This window comes from Gymnoscopelus microlampas (genome assembly GCF_963454915.1).
Source record: "Gymnoscopelus microlampas genome assembly, chromosome: 16".
Classification (NCBI taxonomy): domain Eukaryota; kingdom Metazoa; phylum Chordata; class Actinopteri; order Myctophiformes; family Myctophidae; genus Gymnoscopelus; species Gymnoscopelus microlampas.
Genome location: NC_139953.1, coordinates 43,344,317 through 43,362,921, shown reverse-complemented (window position 1 = coordinate 43,362,921; position 18,605 = coordinate 43,344,317). Strand labels below are relative to the sequence as shown.

At 39.2% G+C, this 18,605-nt stretch overlaps 2 protein-coding genes across 10 annotated transcripts in view; both read right to left on the bottom strand.

The window, feature by feature from the left end:
- LOC311063816 (H-2 class II histocompatibility antigen, I-E beta chain-like) overlaps window positions 1-18,054 on the bottom strand; it is a 41,036-nt gene extending 22,982 nt beyond the window's left edge. The window contains exon 1 of the mRNA XM_084083428.1: window positions 17,936-18,054. The gene's annotated coding sequence lies outside the window, so the exon portion shown is untranslated. The remainder of the gene's footprint in view (window positions 1-17,935) is intronic.
- On the bottom strand, window positions 2,829-18,208 carry LOC311063355 (H-2 class II histocompatibility antigen, E-S beta chain-like). Of its 9 annotated transcripts, none has more exons than XM_084082753.1 (11): window positions 18,115-18,207; window positions 17,940-18,018; window positions 17,541-17,560; window positions 15,191-15,274; window positions 12,249-12,503; window positions 9,753-10,025; window positions 7,664-7,880; window positions 6,438-6,505; window positions 6,018-6,131; window positions 5,505-5,561; window positions 2,829-4,930 (listed from the first exon to the last, which is right to left on the bottom strand). In XM_084082753.1, the coding sequence occupies exons 4-10, from the start codon at window positions 15,255-15,257 to the stop codon at window positions 5,524-5,526; spliced, it is 1,032 nt and encodes a 343-aa protein (XP_083938879.1). In that variant the 5' UTR covers window positions 15,258-15,274; window positions 17,541-17,560; window positions 17,940-18,018; window positions 18,115-18,207; the 3' UTR covers window positions 2,829-4,930; window positions 5,505-5,523. The 9 variants fall into 9 exon arrangements, with proteins under 9 accessions (XP_083938879.1, XP_083938877.1, XP_083938883.1 ...); XM_084082751.1 differs by having other exon boundaries at window positions 17,541-17,639; window positions 18,115-18,206; XM_084082757.1 differs by lacking the exon at window positions 17,541-17,560 and having other exon boundaries at window positions 18,115-18,208.
- Between the last annotated feature and the right edge of the window lie 397 nt (window positions 18,209-18,605).

The window sequence follows — 18,605 nt, the reverse complement described above, 5'->3', positions numbered from 1 at the left end:
ATTTCATAATTTAAAATAGTTAAAAAGGGTATTTACAATTATAAAGATAAATGCAATTGAAAAGGATATCTACAGTTAAAAAGATATGTAACTAAAGAGATACTTACCAGGGTGTACCCATAGATTAAAACCTGTAGAGCTGAAACTTAAACTTAAAGGGTTTTTCACTCAAAATATTCCAAGGGTTTAAACAGTGGAATTTACAGTGATTTCATCACTGGTGTAAATCGTTGACTAAAACAGTTACACTGAGCTCATTCTATTGTTGTCCATTCTATGTCTGTATGTGTGTGTTTTGGTACCATTCCCTTTATTTCTGTTTTCCTAAATACAAGCCGGCCCTTCTTTATTATATCATAGGCTACATACCTGTCTGGTCTCATCATTATTTACTCTTAAATGCTCCAGTAGCCGAACCTTACAGATCACTAGTCCACGATTAGGGTGCATCGGGGTAATACCTTATACTTATATGGTACTGGTCAAAGTCCATTATGCACAAAGGTGTTACACGTGTTACACTGCTGTCAAAGATTTGTCAGAACATTCTCCTAAAATGGCCACTGAAATTCCCTACTGTCCTAAATTTGGTGTGCCTGCACCCTCAACTGATGAACTCAGATCCAGATGTGTGCCTGCAAAAAATGAAGGCCCTCATCATGAGATTTGTGCAGGACAAGAAGTTGACAGGAGGAGTTGCAGCTGGTAATATAGGTACACGTTATTCCAACCAGTTCCCTTCTCCTCCATCAGGCGCCCCGGCTGTCATGGGGGAGGCGGTATAGAGACCAGGATTACTACATATTTTTGTGAGGGTATTAACTACCCTAGGAAAAAAACGCACATTATTCAAGGAGAGAGATAACGTTACGTTACGCACTGGGAGGTGGTTTATTTCATGATCCTCTTTAAACCCAGCACCCCGACAGCTGATGTGTTCATTCTATCAGCATTCTATAATAAAACATCAATAAGGTAGGAAGGTTTGTGCTCTTGACAGAAAAGGCTTTACCAAAAGTTACAGCCAGGTGTGAGATGCCAGCAATGAAGTCCAGAGACAATACAATATCTTTTGCATCCAAAGAGCCAGAACGTATTTATGTCAGTGTGTGAGCCTCCTCTTGTTTCTATAATTCAATAATCATCATTTAATAGTGAGTAGTTGTGGGACAGTGTGCGCTCCAGGTGGAGAGCTGCTCATTGGACAGGAGCCAGCCGGTGATGCCCTGCGTCTCTGGTGGTTCTGAAGTAGACTAGCCTATGGTAGTTTGTCTGTAAACCATCTATACAGTTAGCCGTAAATTACGACCAGTGGTGGAAAAAGTACTCAAATGTTTTACTTGACAAAAATAGTGGCATGAAAATGTACTTAAATTACCAAAAGTAAAAGTACTAAGGGCTAAAGTGGTTAATGTATGTTTCATAATGTCATAAGTCTCTCCAGATTGTCCAACAGATAGCTGCAATTTTTACAACAGCACGCTCTACTTGCGACCGCAGAAAATGTAAACACGTTCCCTACGAAGAACCCCTCATCTCCAGTCTAAGTATCTTCTTCTCTGTAAATACTCAGTCAATTTCTTGTACTTAATATCTTGTAAACATATTAGAATATATTCACTATTAACTGGCTTGCAAACGTTCTACGTTCTGCTGGCACCCGCTGTCCTCTGTCCTCCTCACAACATTACCCGCCACGAGAGAACCCCTTCCATCCACAGGTTCCCCGCACTGCCGTCAGCACAGCAGCGCGCTCCATTAGCGATCGCAGAAGATAATTTGTGCAGCCAGATGAGTCGTACAGCATCCTAGATCTGGTCATGATGAGGGCCTCTCCCCGTAGATCCTCGAAAAGTTGTCGTCATGTCGTGCCGAGGCCTCCCTTGCAGTGGTCCCCCCACGTCGCAGGAAGATAGCATGATCCTTCCATCCACCGCAAGGCCCCGTCCGCGCATGTCCTTTCGACGCCTGGCTCAGCATTTTCTGGAGATCGGCGTCCCGCTCCCCAGATAGTCAAACCAACGCGACTGCCGACTTAAACGCCATATGTGGTATTTGTTGATAACCATCCTGCCGTCTGCGCCATTTATGGTATCTTTAAACCACAGACTACAGGTTTTAATGCACTATACTAATTGCCAACAACGCCATATTGTAAAGTTAGTTTGATGTTCCAGAGATGTGAATAGATGTTTGAAGAATGGATTTGAGTCATCACTCCGTAGTGAGGTTCGTTGCTTCGGATTTATTTCATGGAACAGACAGAGTACAAACAGCTTTCCTGGGGAGCCTCAGCTCCCCTAAGCGCGGCCCTCCGGCCTCTGACACACTAAAGTTAGTTACATTTCAGTCCATCTTTTATAGTAGTGAGATCTAAAGAATAAGAGGAGGTACGTGTTGGGTGTGACAGCCCTCAAAGGTGAACCCCCACTTCCCCTGGCCCTCCACATTTGCAACTGTAAAGAGGCAGGAAAAGAACGGTGTCAGCCCTGATCCCAAATGCATAGCCGCTATGTCTATCAACTAGAACAATAGCCAATGTTAATTGTCACCCCCACCAGGCTCCTCTCTGTCTGCAGCTTACTTGTGAAGTGAAGTCATCTTACATCTATGAAATATACTACAGTATCTAAAATGTAACTAGTAACTGAAGTTTTCAAATAATTGTAGTGGAGTAAAAGTATAATATTTGCCTCTGAGATGTAGTGGAGTAGAAGTATAAGTATTGGAAATTGTAAATACTGGGTTTGGTGTGACCTTGTGGAAGTTAAAGTGACTCAATGTGACACAATGTTTCTCCTTCTTTTATTGATATTCAAACCAAGCAAATGAAACCCACAATCTAACGGCTAAACTTCAAACCATTCATGGTCAGGGGTGCAGATCCCAGGGAGAAAGAGGGGACATGTCTGACACAATAAAGTATTTAGAAATAAATTATATCATTTAAAATACATGTTTCAAGGTTTAGTTTTTGCCACCGTGTGTCCTGATCATCAACAACTACCAAATAAATACATCCACAAGCTTCATCATCTTCATCATCATCACTTGTCCACAGAGCTGTTAACTAGTTTAATGAGTGAAGTTCAGCCAATATGAACGATAGAAACACAACAGTGGAGCTGAAAAACGGAAAGATAAATAATACTGACCAAGGAATATCTAAACTGTCTGAATTAGACACATATTTTGTCCTTTACTTTAGTAAAGTTTGAACGACCTTTGTTATTGTTGACATTAGTTTGTTTCATATATTGAACATGGATTTGGTGTTTATTTAATGCTAAATGTCAGACAAACTGTAATCATTGTGAACATTATTAGTTTGTTTAAAATCCAAGCGTTAACTCTCTGTTGGTGATATTATTGATGTTCCCTCCAGAAAGTCATTTTTTGTGGTTCCCCCTTAAATTAAGATCTGCTTCCCTGCTCATGATTACATATTGTAAATGATTACATAATTATTACATTACATTACAGTCATTTAGCAGACACTTTTAACCAAAGAGACTTACAATAAGTGCATTCAACATAGGTAGTCAAGAAAACTACTAATCACCAGAAGTCTGAAGTGCATTGTCTTCTAAAACAAGCAACTAAGAGTATACCTAGAGCTGAGGTAAAAGTGCAATATATCAGCTTCCTACTGTCTTAAACAGATGAGACACATAGAGAAATCAAATGAGCAAGAGCTAAAACAAATAAGTGATGATTACATATAAATCATTACTTAATATAAATGATTGCATGTCATCAGTGTTTCCCATTAATTTCCTAGACTATGGCAGCCCACCATTGTCTAATTTGGGTGGACCCATCACCCCAGACCCCTAGAGGGTCTAGGACCTAGACACATTATGCGTTTCTGGATTGAATGCTCCTTACAAATTGCATTTTGTTTTTAATGTCAATAATTAAAGTAGCTATTCTTCTTCATAATATGTTTTTAAAGGTGTTCTACTGTAGTTAGTAGCAGTGACTGAGACAATTAACAGACTGAAAACAATGCTGTATAACTGAATGCGTGTGAGCGCACATGCGCGTCCGCAACTGGTTGCGGCCCACATCAAGTCACCATTTGACCAATGTGGCCCGGACCCCAAAATGAGTTTGACACCCCTGGTCTAGGTCCACCCATCACCTCAGACCACCCTAGAGGGTTTAGGTCCACCCATCACAGGGACTGATGTCATAATGATCGTAACACATTAATTATCACACATTATAAATGATTACATAATAAATGGCTTATGGTCAATTATAAAATAAATAAAACCTTTTTCACAAACATGGCTGACTGACTTCCATTCAGATGGATATTAATATTAATGTTATGAAGAACTCTGATTGTGTGTGTGATCATTTATTTAATGTTTCAATATAGTGTAGAACTGAAATATTATGTTTGTTTTTTCTGACGACAGAAACTATATACAAAGTAATTTGATGAACCGCCCACACTAATTGGGAATCCCTCTTCCTTTGGTGTTTCGCCCAGGTGGCGCCCCAACCCCAACCCTGACCTTTAACCTCACTAAAACTATGTCTATAAACTTAACTTTAACCCTAAACCCTGACCTTTAACCTCCCAAAAACTATGCCTAAACCTAAACTTAACCCTAACCTCACCTCAAAACCATGTCGACCTGGGCGAAACACCAGGAAAAGACAGAGTCTGCACACTAATTATCATTAGCTTTGGCTAGCCAATTATCATTTTTAATTGTTTAAAGGACACATTTTACACATTGTGAAAAAGGTTGATGATGTCATCATTGTGCTGCTGTTGTGATTATTTAAAAAGATTGATGATGTCATCATTGTGCTGCTGTTATGATTATTTAAAAGCTGAATGAACACACACGTATTTACTCCTCTCTACCAGCAGTGATGACTCTCTGCTTCTCTGAAAACACACCCAGGTGTTCTGTGAAAAGACAATAAACCAATAAGAATCAGAATGTATTAACTGTGTGAACATGTTAACACTTTAGAATAACCTTCCTTTATAATAGTAAATTCATCATTCTCAAATGATTAGTTGTGTTATGTGATTCATAACTGGTTAAATGTTTGTTAGTGGTTAATGATTTAAAACGATGCTATACATAGTTAATAGATCTTGAACAAGTTATTAGTAAACTAGTTAAAAACCTAACCTCCCAGCAGCCTCCCTGCAACTACAGTAACCATCAAAGTAGAAACAACTCAGTCCATTCAAACAACATTTGACCAATACTTTGTCAATACATTGTCATCAGTGTTGTCTGTGATACAACAAATCATTTAATTATTACATTTGATTATTAGATTCATTATTATTATAATAAATGAAGCAGAAGACACATGATAATGTGAATTCACGCGACCGGGATGGTTTACCAGGCTAGTTGTTTCACTTCTTACACAAGCATGTTGTTTTGTGTATGTTTTAGAGTTTTATACATTTTTATACATAAAACAAAAAAACAAAGTTTAGTAAAAAGAAAGAGGGAGTGAACCTGGATGTGTGGGAGGAGTCTAAAGATCGTCATTGGTTGTCGGCACCAGAATACGACCTGATAGAAGAAGAAGAGAGACAGTTAAAACAGAATAAATCCTATGTACTGTATTGTGTGTATTTCTCAATAAAATGCATAAATATACACACCATAACACAATAACACAACAACACAACGACATTAGGGTTCAGTCATCAGGATCACATGTTGCATCAGAACTAATGTGAACATTTGACTCTTATTTAGGACTAAATGTAACACTGATGTATTAAAGCTAAATGTGACAACATAGAACACACTTTGACCTCTAACTAGGTCGTCTAAACTGGTCTAAACCGGTTAAGGTTCTAAACCAATATAAACAAGTTTAGGTTGTGGCTTTACGTGTCTGTTTGTTTGTTTGCATTTCTGTGAGGGTTCCACATGTCATGTGATCCTCTGTTGATCTGACCTCATTTGTTCCACTGGTAGTATAATACTTAATTAAACATGTTTATTAAACATGTTAATCACCTCGTTTCTTCCACTGGAAGTAGATGAATCCAGACAGGAACATGACCAGACCCAGAACCAGACCTGATGCTCCCATGGCCACCTTGTTCTTCACTGACTCTGGCGTGGAGAAATCTGACAATACAAATATTATATTAATGATATTATATTATATTATATTATATTATATTATTTTATATTATATCATATATCATATATCATATCATATCATATTATATTATATTATATTATATTAAGACCTTTATAATTGATGATTATCTGCAGACATTAGTAAACTAAGCTGATCGATGTTTTTACTTTCAGCAAAACAAATATACCTTCAGGTACAAATAGAGAATAATCCTTTAACCCTTAAAACAGAGTGTAGTGTAACACATTACAGTAGATTACAGTAGAGTACAGTAGATTACAGTAACTGACCCCAGTCCATCTTGATAGGCGCGGTCAGGCTGGGATGTTCCACCATGCATGTGATCTTCTCTCCTGATCTGTATCACTCACACACACACACACACACACACACACACACACACACACACACACACACACACACACACACACACACACACACACACACACACACACACACACACACACACACACACACAATAGCATTAGACTGTTATGGGAAATAAGATAAGTTTATACTGATATTTAAAATAATCATGAAGTAGAATGTGTGTCCATGTGGATCTGCTCAGAGCTGAAGCGGCCCCTCCTCCCCGCCCGGTCTGGCAGTGAGTGAGCAGCTGTTAATTAACACTAACATTAGGACAGATTGTGAAAGTAGCCGATCTACACACTGAAACACACAGTGATTCAACACATTGATCTGATGATCTTTGTTAATATTTTATTCTATGGAGAAAAAAAAACCTGTTTGACTATTTTTGTGTAGGAGTGTGAATGCCACACTGGGCTCTCCTCCGCTCTAGTGTTTATTGTGTATTCCACTATTCCCTCCACAATTACAGGAAATATAGGAAAGCAAGAGGCAGAAGAAACTTAGCAACGAGATACACACGTTATAGCTTATTCCTGTGTGTGTATTCATGTATAACACGCTCGCACATGGGTCTGTGTGTGTGTTCGTCATGCTTGCACGACGATGAGCTTGATGCGTGGTTGTGTCTGGAGTAGACTGGTGATAAACATGGTGAGGAATCGTGTGTGTGTGTGTGTGTGTGTGTGTGTGTGTGTGTGTGTGTGTGTGTGTGTTTGTGTGACTTAATATTAGCCTACCAATTAATGGGCCATTTTAAGCAAGTGAGTAACACTTGTTTTATTTTGAAATTACATATGTATAGTTGTCTATTAGGTGTGTATTTCTATGTATAGTTGTCTGTTAGGTGTGTACCTGGGTGTGTACTCCAGGTAGGAGTGGTATTGGTAGTACCAGTAGAGGTGTGTATTTCTATGTATAGGTGTCTGTTAGGTGTGTACCTGGGTGTGTACTCCAGGTAGGAGTGGTACTGGTAGTACCAGTAGAGGTGTGTATTTCTATGTATAGGTGTCTGTTAGGTGTGTATTTCTATGTATAGGTGTCTGTTAGGTGTGTACCTGGGTGTGTACTCCAGGTAGGAGTGGTACTGGTAGTACCAGTAGAGGTGTGTATTTCTATGTGTAGGTGTCTGTTAGGTGTGTACCTGGGTGTGTACTCCAGGTAGGAGTGGTACTGGTAGTACCAGTCTCCATCAGACACATCGGCATAGGAGAGACCAGAGGTCAAAGGTTCTTGACCTCTCCACCAGGTCACCAGGATCACTTTAGGATAGAAGTCGTAGCTGCTGCACCTCAGCATGTGAGTGTGTTCACCACGACGAGGGGGAGTCTCTGACTTCAGTCTAACTTTGGGCTCCACTCCTAAAAAAGATGATTATTATTATCATTACCAGTCAGAGGAACATGTCATTATCATTAATAATTGTATATAATCCTAATGAGATCCAAATGATCCAGAAAGACGCAAAACACTTGGTCTTCAACCAGCCAAAATGTTCACGTTTCCCGGGGGTGCAGTACGTTAGTCCGACAGCGCATTCCTCCGACAGCGCAGCGCTCCGACGTTTCAATACTAAACCCGAACCAAACCCGCACCCTAACCCTAACCGCACGCGGATGCCACATAGTCGGAGAAAAGGTCTGTCGGATTAACGCATGCCTCCCGTTTCCCGGCCCTCCCCCGTTCTCCTCTCCCTCCATTGGCTCCCAGTTGCTGCCCTCACAGAGCACTAAACACTGATGTTGGCCTACAAAGCAACCAAAGGTATGACACCCCCATATCTTCAAGCCTGATCCAACCCTACAACCCCTCCCTCTCACTCAGATCAGCTAACACAGGGAAGCTGTCTGAACCTTCTCTAACACCCTGGACAACACTCCACACGTCCTAGACTCTTCTCCCTTCTCTTCATTGTTGACCTGGCATCCTATAGTTTGGATAGTTTCAATGTACAGATAATTGTTTTGTTTGATATTATACTGTTTAGACTGATGATAGGTTCTTGGTTTACTTGTGACTATTTCTATGAAATCAATCCCTAAAGAATGCTATTGGTTGGGTAGCTTGTCAATCAAGAGCAGGGGCAGGGAATGAATGCTATTGGATGTTTAGCTTGTCAATCAAATCATCCCGGCCCTCCTAGAGCATACCCTACTTGTATCATCAGTTTTAAAATAAAGTGGACCATAATTTACCAAAACACATATCATGATGATTGAAAGAAGACTTTAAACTAGTGACTGGAAGCATATAGTATTTATGACAATGTTTATTAAGGTAAGAAAAGTAAGTCTAAAGTTCATCAAAAACCCATCCGCTTACATTGAGAGAATATTCTTTCTGACACCAGCAGGGGTAAAACAGTGAAACTACAGGACATTCATATGAACTGTCTCTTCAGTATTAGAGTCAATGTAAAAATGTCAAGCTGGCCCCTTGGTGACACCACATGTTGTGAGCTTGTAGATCTGCTATTTCCACTGTGTGACAGCGTGTTAGGATACAGTATAAATCAGGCTTTAGTGTTTAAGAGGATCTGAAATGTTTCTGAGAATATTAACCCATTCAATCCGGGAACGCATCTGTGTCATTTTAGATTTCTTTGGCTATTCAAAAATAGCTGATCTACAAGCTCATAGCGCGGCACCGAGTGCCGCGCTATGAGCTTGTAGATCTGCTATTGTTTTTTAATCGTGAGAATGTGTGCAAATATATGTGTTCCAGGGACCCCCAGAAGCAATGATTTGAGTTACAAATGTTCCCTTTAAAATATATACATTCAAAGATTTGCACACATTTTCACGATTTTTCTAAAATAGCAGATCTACAAGCTCATAGTGCGGCACTCGGTGCCGCGCTATGAGCTTGTAGATCTGCTATTTTTGAATAGCCAAAGAAATCTAAAATGACACAGATGCGTCCCCGGATTGAATGTTTTTTTTTAGAGAGGGATAGTGAAAATAGTCTGACAGGAAATGGGGGGAGAGATGGGGGGTGACACGCAGTAAAGGTCGTTGGGAACGGGAGTCGAACCCTTGACACGCTGTCAGGCTGGCATTGCAGCCTAGGGTGCCTGTGCCGCCACGCTACGGGCCAGACCAAGAGATGTTTTATAATCATTATCACATCAATATTAACACCATTAATCATCTCTGAATAGAATGATTTATTATGATGTCATGTTATAGTTTATGAGGTGATGAGTGTTGAGTGCTGCTCTGAGATCAGCTCACCTCTCTTGTTCAGAACAGAGGAGTAGTAGTTCTCAATGTTGGGTTTGCAGAATGCCTCTCGTGCTGCTCTCCTCACAGCCAGTTCTGTAGGATCTTTATTCCAGCGCTCTTCGTTCTTCACACCAAGCTCAGTGTATCCAACCCACTGATCTACTCTACTGTCCCACCTGAGGATCTCATCACCATCGAAATTTATTGAGTATATGTACTGTATGTCCTTCAGCTCACTGGAGTTAAACACACAGCGGGCAGCATCATAGAACACATATCCATCTGGAAAGAGAATTAAAAATGTTCAGTTATATTATCATCTGTACAATATCAACACTAGGCTAACTGCCCCCTATCGGCCAAATATGTCACTACATAAAGTCTAAAATAGGTGCGTGTACGTCTGTCTGTCTGTCTGTCTGTCTGTCTGTGTGTGTGTGTGTGTGTGTGTGTGCGTGTCCGTGTGTGTGTGTGTGTGTGTGTGTGTGTGTGTAATAGGAGGAAGGCGGGGCTACTATAGCAGCACGTAGTGGAAAAAGAACTCAAATGTTTTACTTAAGTAAAAGTATCAATTCTGCAATATAGAAATACTCTGTTACAAGTAAAAGTCCAGAATTAAAAATGTACTTGAGTAAAAGTACAAAAGTATTGGTATGAAAATATACTTAAAGTATCGAAAGTAAAAGTACTCATTGTGCAGAATGTCCAATTTCAAGTTTTAAAATGTATGAAAATCCTTTGAAAATAGCAGATCTAATAGCTCACAATGTGTCGCATCACGACGCATTGTGAGCTTGTAGATCTTCTATTTTCAAATGGACAAAATGTATATAGGGTTTAAGTGGTTAAAGTATGTTTTGTAATAATAATAATATGATAATAATCAAAATCTACAAAGTAACTAGTAACTAAAGTTTTAAAGTAAATGTAGTGGAGTAAAAGTACAATATTTGGATCACAGATGTAGTGGTAGAAGTAAAAGTATTGAAAACTGGAAAGACTCAAGTAAAGTACAAATACCTCAAAATAAGTACAGTACTTAAGTAAATCTACTCAGTTACTTTCCACCACTGCTAGCAGCCCACACACTAGTCTGGGAGGCATTGCCTCGGAGTTTGGACAGCGGGGGCGCGGCCACTGCGTTGTGATTCAAATCAACAGCCAATGAAGAAAAGGGGGCGGGATCCAAATGCAGTGGGTGTTGCATCTAAATAGGATCGATGGGAAGCAATTTCCCCTTGAGAAATTTCGGCCGCCATTGTTGTGTACTGCTGTTTGCCTCTCGTCGGACTTTTTACACGAGTTGCACAGCTCTCAGACCGGTAAGAGGCGTGTCCGCTCAGATTCAGAGCGCAAATTACATCCCGCCCACAAATCCCAGGGCTCTGGCCCAGAAGTTCCTCGCCGAGCCGGCGAAAACTTCTGGGAACTCAGATTACCCACACACTGACTGTAACTCACTGTGAGAGACGAGGGAGCGTCTTCAGGTGAATGGGACAAGTGATTAAGAACCATTGTAAAAAACTAATTAAAGCATGTAACGGGCTAGCCCCGCCTTTCCTCAATGACCTCATCAAAGACCCCTAAGGTCGACTAATAAAAGGTCTAGAGGTGACCGAGCCTTCACTGTGGCCGCCTCGAGGCTCTGGAATAGCTTTCCTTTTAATATAAGAGCCTCTCAGTCCATAGACATTTATAAATCACTATTAAAGACCTACTTCTTTTCCCTGGCCTTTGAACACAGTTAAACAGTTACATCACAACCATTGTCTCTACCTCACTATGTTCTGCTATGCATTTTTAATGGCTGCTTGTATTTTGTATTTTTGCACTGTATGAACTGTAACATTGTTGTTTTGATGTGTTGTGTCTCTTTGGTTGGCCTTGGTCATTGTAATGTGTTCTATAAATAACATTTGAGTTGCATTGAGTGTCATTTTTGTATTTCTTTGGCTATTCAAAAATAGCAGATATACAAGCTCATAGTGTGGCACGATCGGTGCCGCGCTATGAGCTTGTAGATCTGCTATTTTTGAAAAATCATGAAAGTTTGCGCAAATCTTTGAATATATATATACTGCTCTAAATAATGAAGGGAACACTTTGATGCCTTAATTCTTTTGAGCAGTTTGTGTTAGCAGTATGTACACAGTTCATGAAAACTCTAAATAAATAAGGGATCAAAGTGTTCCCTACATTTCTTTGAGCAGTTATATATACTTTTAAAGCAAACATTTGTAACTCAAATCTTTGCTGCTGGGGATTCTACAAATGTCTTCTAAATCCTAACAGTTCCAAAAAAAAAATATATAGCAGATGTACAAGCTCATAGCGCGGCACTCGGTGCCGCGCTATGAGCTTGTAGATCTGCTATTTTTGAATAGCCAAAGAAATCTAAAATGACAGATATGTGTTCCCGGATTGAATGGGTTAAACATGTTCATTAATGTTAAATATATTCAACCGTTTTAGTTAATAACTATTGTGTTCATAGTATTCATGTACCTTTCACTGGTGGTTTCTTCAAGGCAGTGATAAAGGAGTCCAGCTGGCCTTTGCAGTAGTGCTGCAGACCCACAGCTACTGCATAACCTCCTGCCCAGGTGATTGGATCTACAAACGGAGGCAGAGGGTACACCACCTTCCCTTTGTTGTAGTCTGCATACCCCATCACTTCACCATCCAGTGCATCCATGACCTCTTTATATGAGTCTTTAACTGTGTCTGAACAGCCAATGAGTTGAATGTACTCATGGAACACTGGAAAAAAAACAAAGATGACATTAAATTCAACAACAAACTTCATCATCATCATCATCATCATCATCATCCTCATCCTCATCCTCATCATCATCATCATCATCATCATGTTAAACAGTCATATTTGGTTCTAAAGGTGAATATTAGAAGTATCTTCCTGTCAAACATGTTATTCAACAGATTTAAATGTTTTTATAATATTATGAAACAGATTCATAATGATTTATTTCAGGATGTGAACATAACATTATATAATATAATGTAATATAATATACAGTGGTGGAAAAAGTACTCTAATGTTTTACTTTAGTAAAAGTATCAATACTGCAATGTAGAAATACTCTGTTACTGTATCCAGAATTTTTAATTTACTTGAGTAAAAGTACAAAAAGTATTGGTGTCAAAAGTGTATGTTTTGTAATCAAAATCTACAAAGTAACTAGTAACTAAAGTTTAAAAGCATAATATTTGCCTCTGAGATGTGGTGGAGTAGAAGTAAAAATACTGAAAATTGTACTTAAATACAGTACTTGAGTAAATTGTTGAACATATGGAAATGTATTAGAATGTAATGTATGTTGAACAGCTCACTTTAGGATATAGGCTTTAAATTATTTCATCACTTGATTTTCCTAAAGAAAGAATATGATATTGACTGACAGGTTGAAATGACTGCTGAGGTTTACTGGAAGACTTGCAGCAGAAAGAGACCTTTTGTGGTTTGTCCCAAGATTTGATAGATTTAATGCAAACGTGAATCATTTGATTTTCTCATGTATTTAACCTGATGTCATTAATGATTTAATGTATAATTGCTGATAATATGCAGTATAATTGTATTTACTGAATTATGCTCAGGTATAAGACACATCTTGGGGGAAATTTAACCCAGTTTAACCCCCCCCCCCCCCCCCCCAGTATGCCCCTATATGGCCATGCTGATAATGTCGGTGCAAGGTGCAAAGTAAGCGTTTTTTGTGTGTGTGTGTGTGTGGCTGTTGAAAAAGACACAAAAGCCACATACACACACACTGACTTCTAAGAATCATGCCTACGTGCACACACATACACTGACTTTCTTAACTTTCAAAGAATCACTAACGTGCACACCTACGTGCACACACACATACATACATTATTATACCTATTTATAATAAATAAGATTAATAATTAATTGGTATTATACATTTTTAGAACTACCACATTTAGACTGGCCTGTATTTCAGGCTGAATGAGATCTAAATGGAACCTCCTCCTTTTTAATATAAATACTACATTATTTTAGGACAAGCCTAAATTAAGGCATTTGTAAATCTGACCAGACAGACATGAAACATTCCTAGATTTCATTTATATTTGTATTTTGTATTGTTAAATACACATCTGTAATCCCACTATGAACTGAGCAAATAAAGGGAAGCTTTTAATCTCCCAAAGAGCCTCATTTTCTGAGTTAGTGCTATGAAGATGAATAGACTAGGGTTCTTCTGAAGGACATCACCACGCCCTCGGTGAGTATGGGAATTCCACACAAACGGCTGATACATTACTGATATAATACACACCTCATTCAGGTAGAGATCTGTATCTGATGCAATGATTTGTGAGCAATGACTTGTTTTGCAATGACTTTATGCTATGATTATGTGCAGTGGTTTTGCATGATGGTATAAATGTAAATATGGTTTGCATGGTTTGGCTCGCTATCCCTGTGTGACTAGACTTAGGACCAATAGAAATTACAAGTTGTAGGAGGATGAGAGTGGGTTTTGATAGGATGAGCATCAGTGCATTTCTCTAGACGGAGGAGAAGGACAGGTTGGTTCATTAGAGTCTTTTGAGTATTTTAACTGGTACAAGTGACATATAAGTGGACACTGAACGGTTGGTGGTCAAGTTGACATTTCTTCTGAAGCAGACCAGTAGATTAAAGAGGTCCCTCTGTCCTCTGCTCTTCTTATAACTGTGATATCTCCAGGTCCATGTTGTGTCTTAAGTCAGGGACTGGACTACTGGGGGAGGTTTAGTTGTTAAGGGGTCTACGGATGGTGACCAGACTTAGACCAGAAATTAGCCGTAAATTCCCTGAAGGCCACAGGCCTGCTAACGTGGTTGAGTGCTGGTTGCTTGTTTCTCTCACAGAATCTGGCAACACCGAGGACTAGCTTCATGTCGTTCTGCATGAACGGTAGCTCATAAGGGACATTCAGTGCATGTTTGAGTGTCAGGACACTGCATAATGAGAATTAGTGAAAAAAAAAAAGAACTTTGGAGCTGCTAAAATAGGCATTTTTTGTATCCGCATTACTCCATTATGCCAGTGGAAGGGGTCTCCACAATGGACAACAGGGGCTTCTATTGAAAAAGTCAACTGCCCCTGGTATGTTGGTGAGTGATTAGCGACACATCAAAGCAAACACCTAAAATGACTGAAACTCTCCTTTGAAGCAAACATTTTTTATTAAAATCTTTGCTTTTGGGGGTCCCTGGAACTGAATATTTTGAGATGGGGTTCCGTGGCCATATACATATCATTTTGGGGGTCCTTAACATGAAAAAGTTTGAGCACCACTGATATAGAAACATATGTTTTTCAGAAAACTGTTGGGATTTAGAAGACAATTTAGCAGAATCGGATCCTCAGGCCTCAATGGGTTAATTTAATAACATAAATATAATGTACTTACTTCCTGGGATCGCTTTGACATGAAGTACAGAGGAGAGGATGAGGAGGGTGGCTGTAATCTTCATCATCACTGATCAGAACTGAACTGAATTTAACAGATGAGAATAAACAGATGAGAATAAACAGATGATAATAAACAGATGAGAATAAACAGATGAGAATAAACAGATCAGAACTAGAAAAAATGCTCCTCGAAGCACAGGTGTCCGCCAGGTCAGGTAGGTTATTGTGGCCCAGCAATGTTCGGAATTCGCCAACCAGGCTGGAATGTGTAAAATCAGGCGGATCGGACAGATCTTGGTGGCACTATAACAGGCCCATGTGAAAAAAATAGGGCAGAGGGTCTGAATTGGCATCCAGGGAGTGTGTGTGCACAGTTTCGCTGTGATCAAGGCAATGGAGCCAGAGATTAGCTACACATTGACATGTTGTCATGTGATATGAAAGCAGGAATCATAACTACACATTGAAATGTTGTCATGTGATATGAAAGCAGGAATCATAACTACACATTGACATGTTGTCATGTCATACATGTATGAAAGCAGGAATCATAACTACACATTGACATGTTGTCATGTCATATGAAAGCAGGAATCATAACTACACATTGATATGTTGTTTGTACATTTTGACCAAGGGGCAAGGCTTGGATATTTACGATGAGGCCAACACGGAAGCTTATGAATGGCCAGAGTGGCGCTGTTTTACCCTGCGCCGACCTGAAGTGTCAGAAAGAATTTATTATAGCGCAAGTGAATGGGTTTTTGACAAACTTTAGACTAGATTTTCTTACCGTAATAAAAATTGTCATAAATTCTATATGCTTCCAGTCGCTAGTTTAAAGTCTCCTTTCAATCATCATGATATGCGTTTTGCTAAATTATGGTCCCATTTATTCTAAAATTGACGATAAAGTAGGCTATGCTCCAGGAGGGGCGGGATGATTTGATTGACAACCTACACAACCAATAGCATTCATTCCCCGCCCCCGCTCTTGATTGACAAGCTACCCAACCAATAGCATTTTTGGGGGTGTTTTCCGGTTCGCTGGTCACGTGTCTGGTCTCAACCAATAGCGTTTGAGTTCCGGCGTGGAGTGGCTTTGTCCATTATTTTTTACAGTCTATGATTTTGACCCACCAGTTTAGGAGATATGGCTTATAGAGTGATGTGTAGCAGAGATACAGAGAGCTGAATAAACAGAACCTGAAAGGTTCACTTCTGTGACATTTTAACACCTATCCCAGAATGCATTGTTTGAAAGGTGGGGGTCTGAGAGGGCCCAGGTAGATGACTATTACAGCCACCACAATCTGATGGATAATCTGATGCTAACCCTAACCTCTTGGCCACGTATATGGCCAAGAGTAATTTTTTACAAAAAAATAATGGTTGGAATGGATTCAGGACCCCTGAACACCTATAATTAGACATCCCACAAGTTCATTTTGGCCAATTTGAATTGTTCCAGGTTTTTTTCCAGGCCCTCCGGGTACCCTAACTTTGATTGGCTCCCACAAGGTATCCCAAGGGAGTTGGGTTGGATCAAATTGAGAGGTGTTTGTAGACACCTTTATGAACATGTTTGTGAAGAAAGCTAGTGGTAAGCATTTATTTTACAGAATGGTCAGACATTAGGCTAACCTTCCCTAACTAATTATCTAACCCAGTGCACAATACTACTAATAATAAAAATAACACATTTAGCTCCTACTAGTGTTGTTAGGTAGAGTAAACCTGACTCTAGAACTACCACAAGGGCCCTGATCATATGGGCTTAAATGACACAACACACTGTGTGTGTGTGTGTGTGTGTGTGTGTGTGTGTGTGTGTGTGTGTGTGTGTGTGTGTGTGTGTGTGTGTGTGTGTGTGTGTGTGTGTGTGTGTGTGTGTGTGTGTGTGTGTGTGTGTGAGTGCGTGCGTGCGTGCGTGCGTGCGTGCGTGCGTGCGTGCGTGCGTGCGTGCGTGCGTGCGTGCGTGTTATTAGTGTGTATTGTTCATAAGTCAGGTTGCACAGTGTAAAATAATTGATCCAAAGCCTGTTGGTTCGGGCCTTGAGGCTGAATAATAACACTATGAATAAACTGTATATATTTGATATATCAATTTAACAGTAAGTTATTCAGTATGTAATCAACAGATATAATGTTTATTTATATTAATAACAATAACAATATATATATATATGTATATATGTATATATATATATATATATATATATATATATATATATATATAAAAATATACATATAATATATGTATAACAATATAAATATACTGTATGTTTTAATAATATAAATATAACAATACTCTAATATATTACAGATGAGAATAAACACATGTTTACCTCAAGAGAAGTTCTGGAGTCTGAAAGAGAATGAAGGAGGACTCGTTTTATAGTTTAGAAGAATCAGCCAATCAGATTAAAGATATGATGTTGCATCATCTGTTTCCAGAAAGACGACAGTCTGGATTATTGCACATAATCATGTAGCTAGTGTGTGTGTGTGTGTGTGTGTGTGTGTGTGTGTGTGTGTGTGTGTGTGTGTGTGTGTGTGTGTGTGTGTGTGTGTGTGTGTGTGTGTGTGTGTGTGTGTGTGTGCGTGCGTGCGTGCGTGCGTGCGTGCGTGTGTGTGTCACACAGGTCATTTGTTTGTATTGTGCATTGTTCACATATTTGGTTTTATATAATAACAGTATATATAAATGTATATATTATATAATAACATAAATATAATGTACTTACTTCCTGGGATCACTTTGACATGAAGTACAGAGGAGAGGATGAGGAGGGTGGCTGTAATCTTCATCAACACTGATCAAAACTAAACAGAATTTAATAGATGAGAATAAACAGATGAGAATAAACAGACCAGAATAAACAGACCAGAATAAACAGATCAGAATAAACACATGTTTACCTCAAGAGAAGTTCTGGAGTCTGAAAGAGAATGAAGGAGGAGTCGTTTTATAGTTTAGAAGAATCAGCCAATCAGATTAAAGATTTGATGTTACATCATCTGTTTCCAGAAAGACGACAGTGTGGATTATTGCACATAATCATGTATATAGCTGCTGCTTATGAACCTTATGTCTCCTTATGTACATACTGTACCTTATGCACCTTATATCTAACCTAATGCACATACTGTATCGTATGCACCTTATGTCTAACCTCATGCACATACTGTACCTTATGCACCTTATGTCTAACCTAATGCAAATACTGTACCTTATATACCTTATGTCTAACCTCATGTACATACTGTACCTTTATGTACCTTATGTCTCCTCATTTACATACTGTACCTTATGCACCTTATATCTAACCCAGGGGTCATCAATATGTCAGTACACGGACAAATGTGTCCGTGACAAATTCTTCATTTACACACCATTATAATGTTCTTAT

What these genes read in the sequence shown, in the direction of transcription:
- LOC311063355 (XM_084082757.1), bottom strand. Translation starts at nt 15,257, where the DNA reads ATGATGAAGATTACAGCCACCCTCCTCATCCTCTCCTCTGTACTTCAT. An exon ending in GAAGAAACCACCAGTGAAAG is followed by an intron (nt 10,026 to 12,248) that starts GTACATGAATAC and finishes TTCTCTTTCCAG; the next exon opens with ATGGATATGTGTTCTATGAT. An exon ending in TACCTGGAGTACACACCCAG is followed by an intron (nt 6,506 to 7,663) that starts GTACACACCTAA and finishes TGAGTGATACAG; the next exon opens with ATCAGGAGAGAAGATCACAT.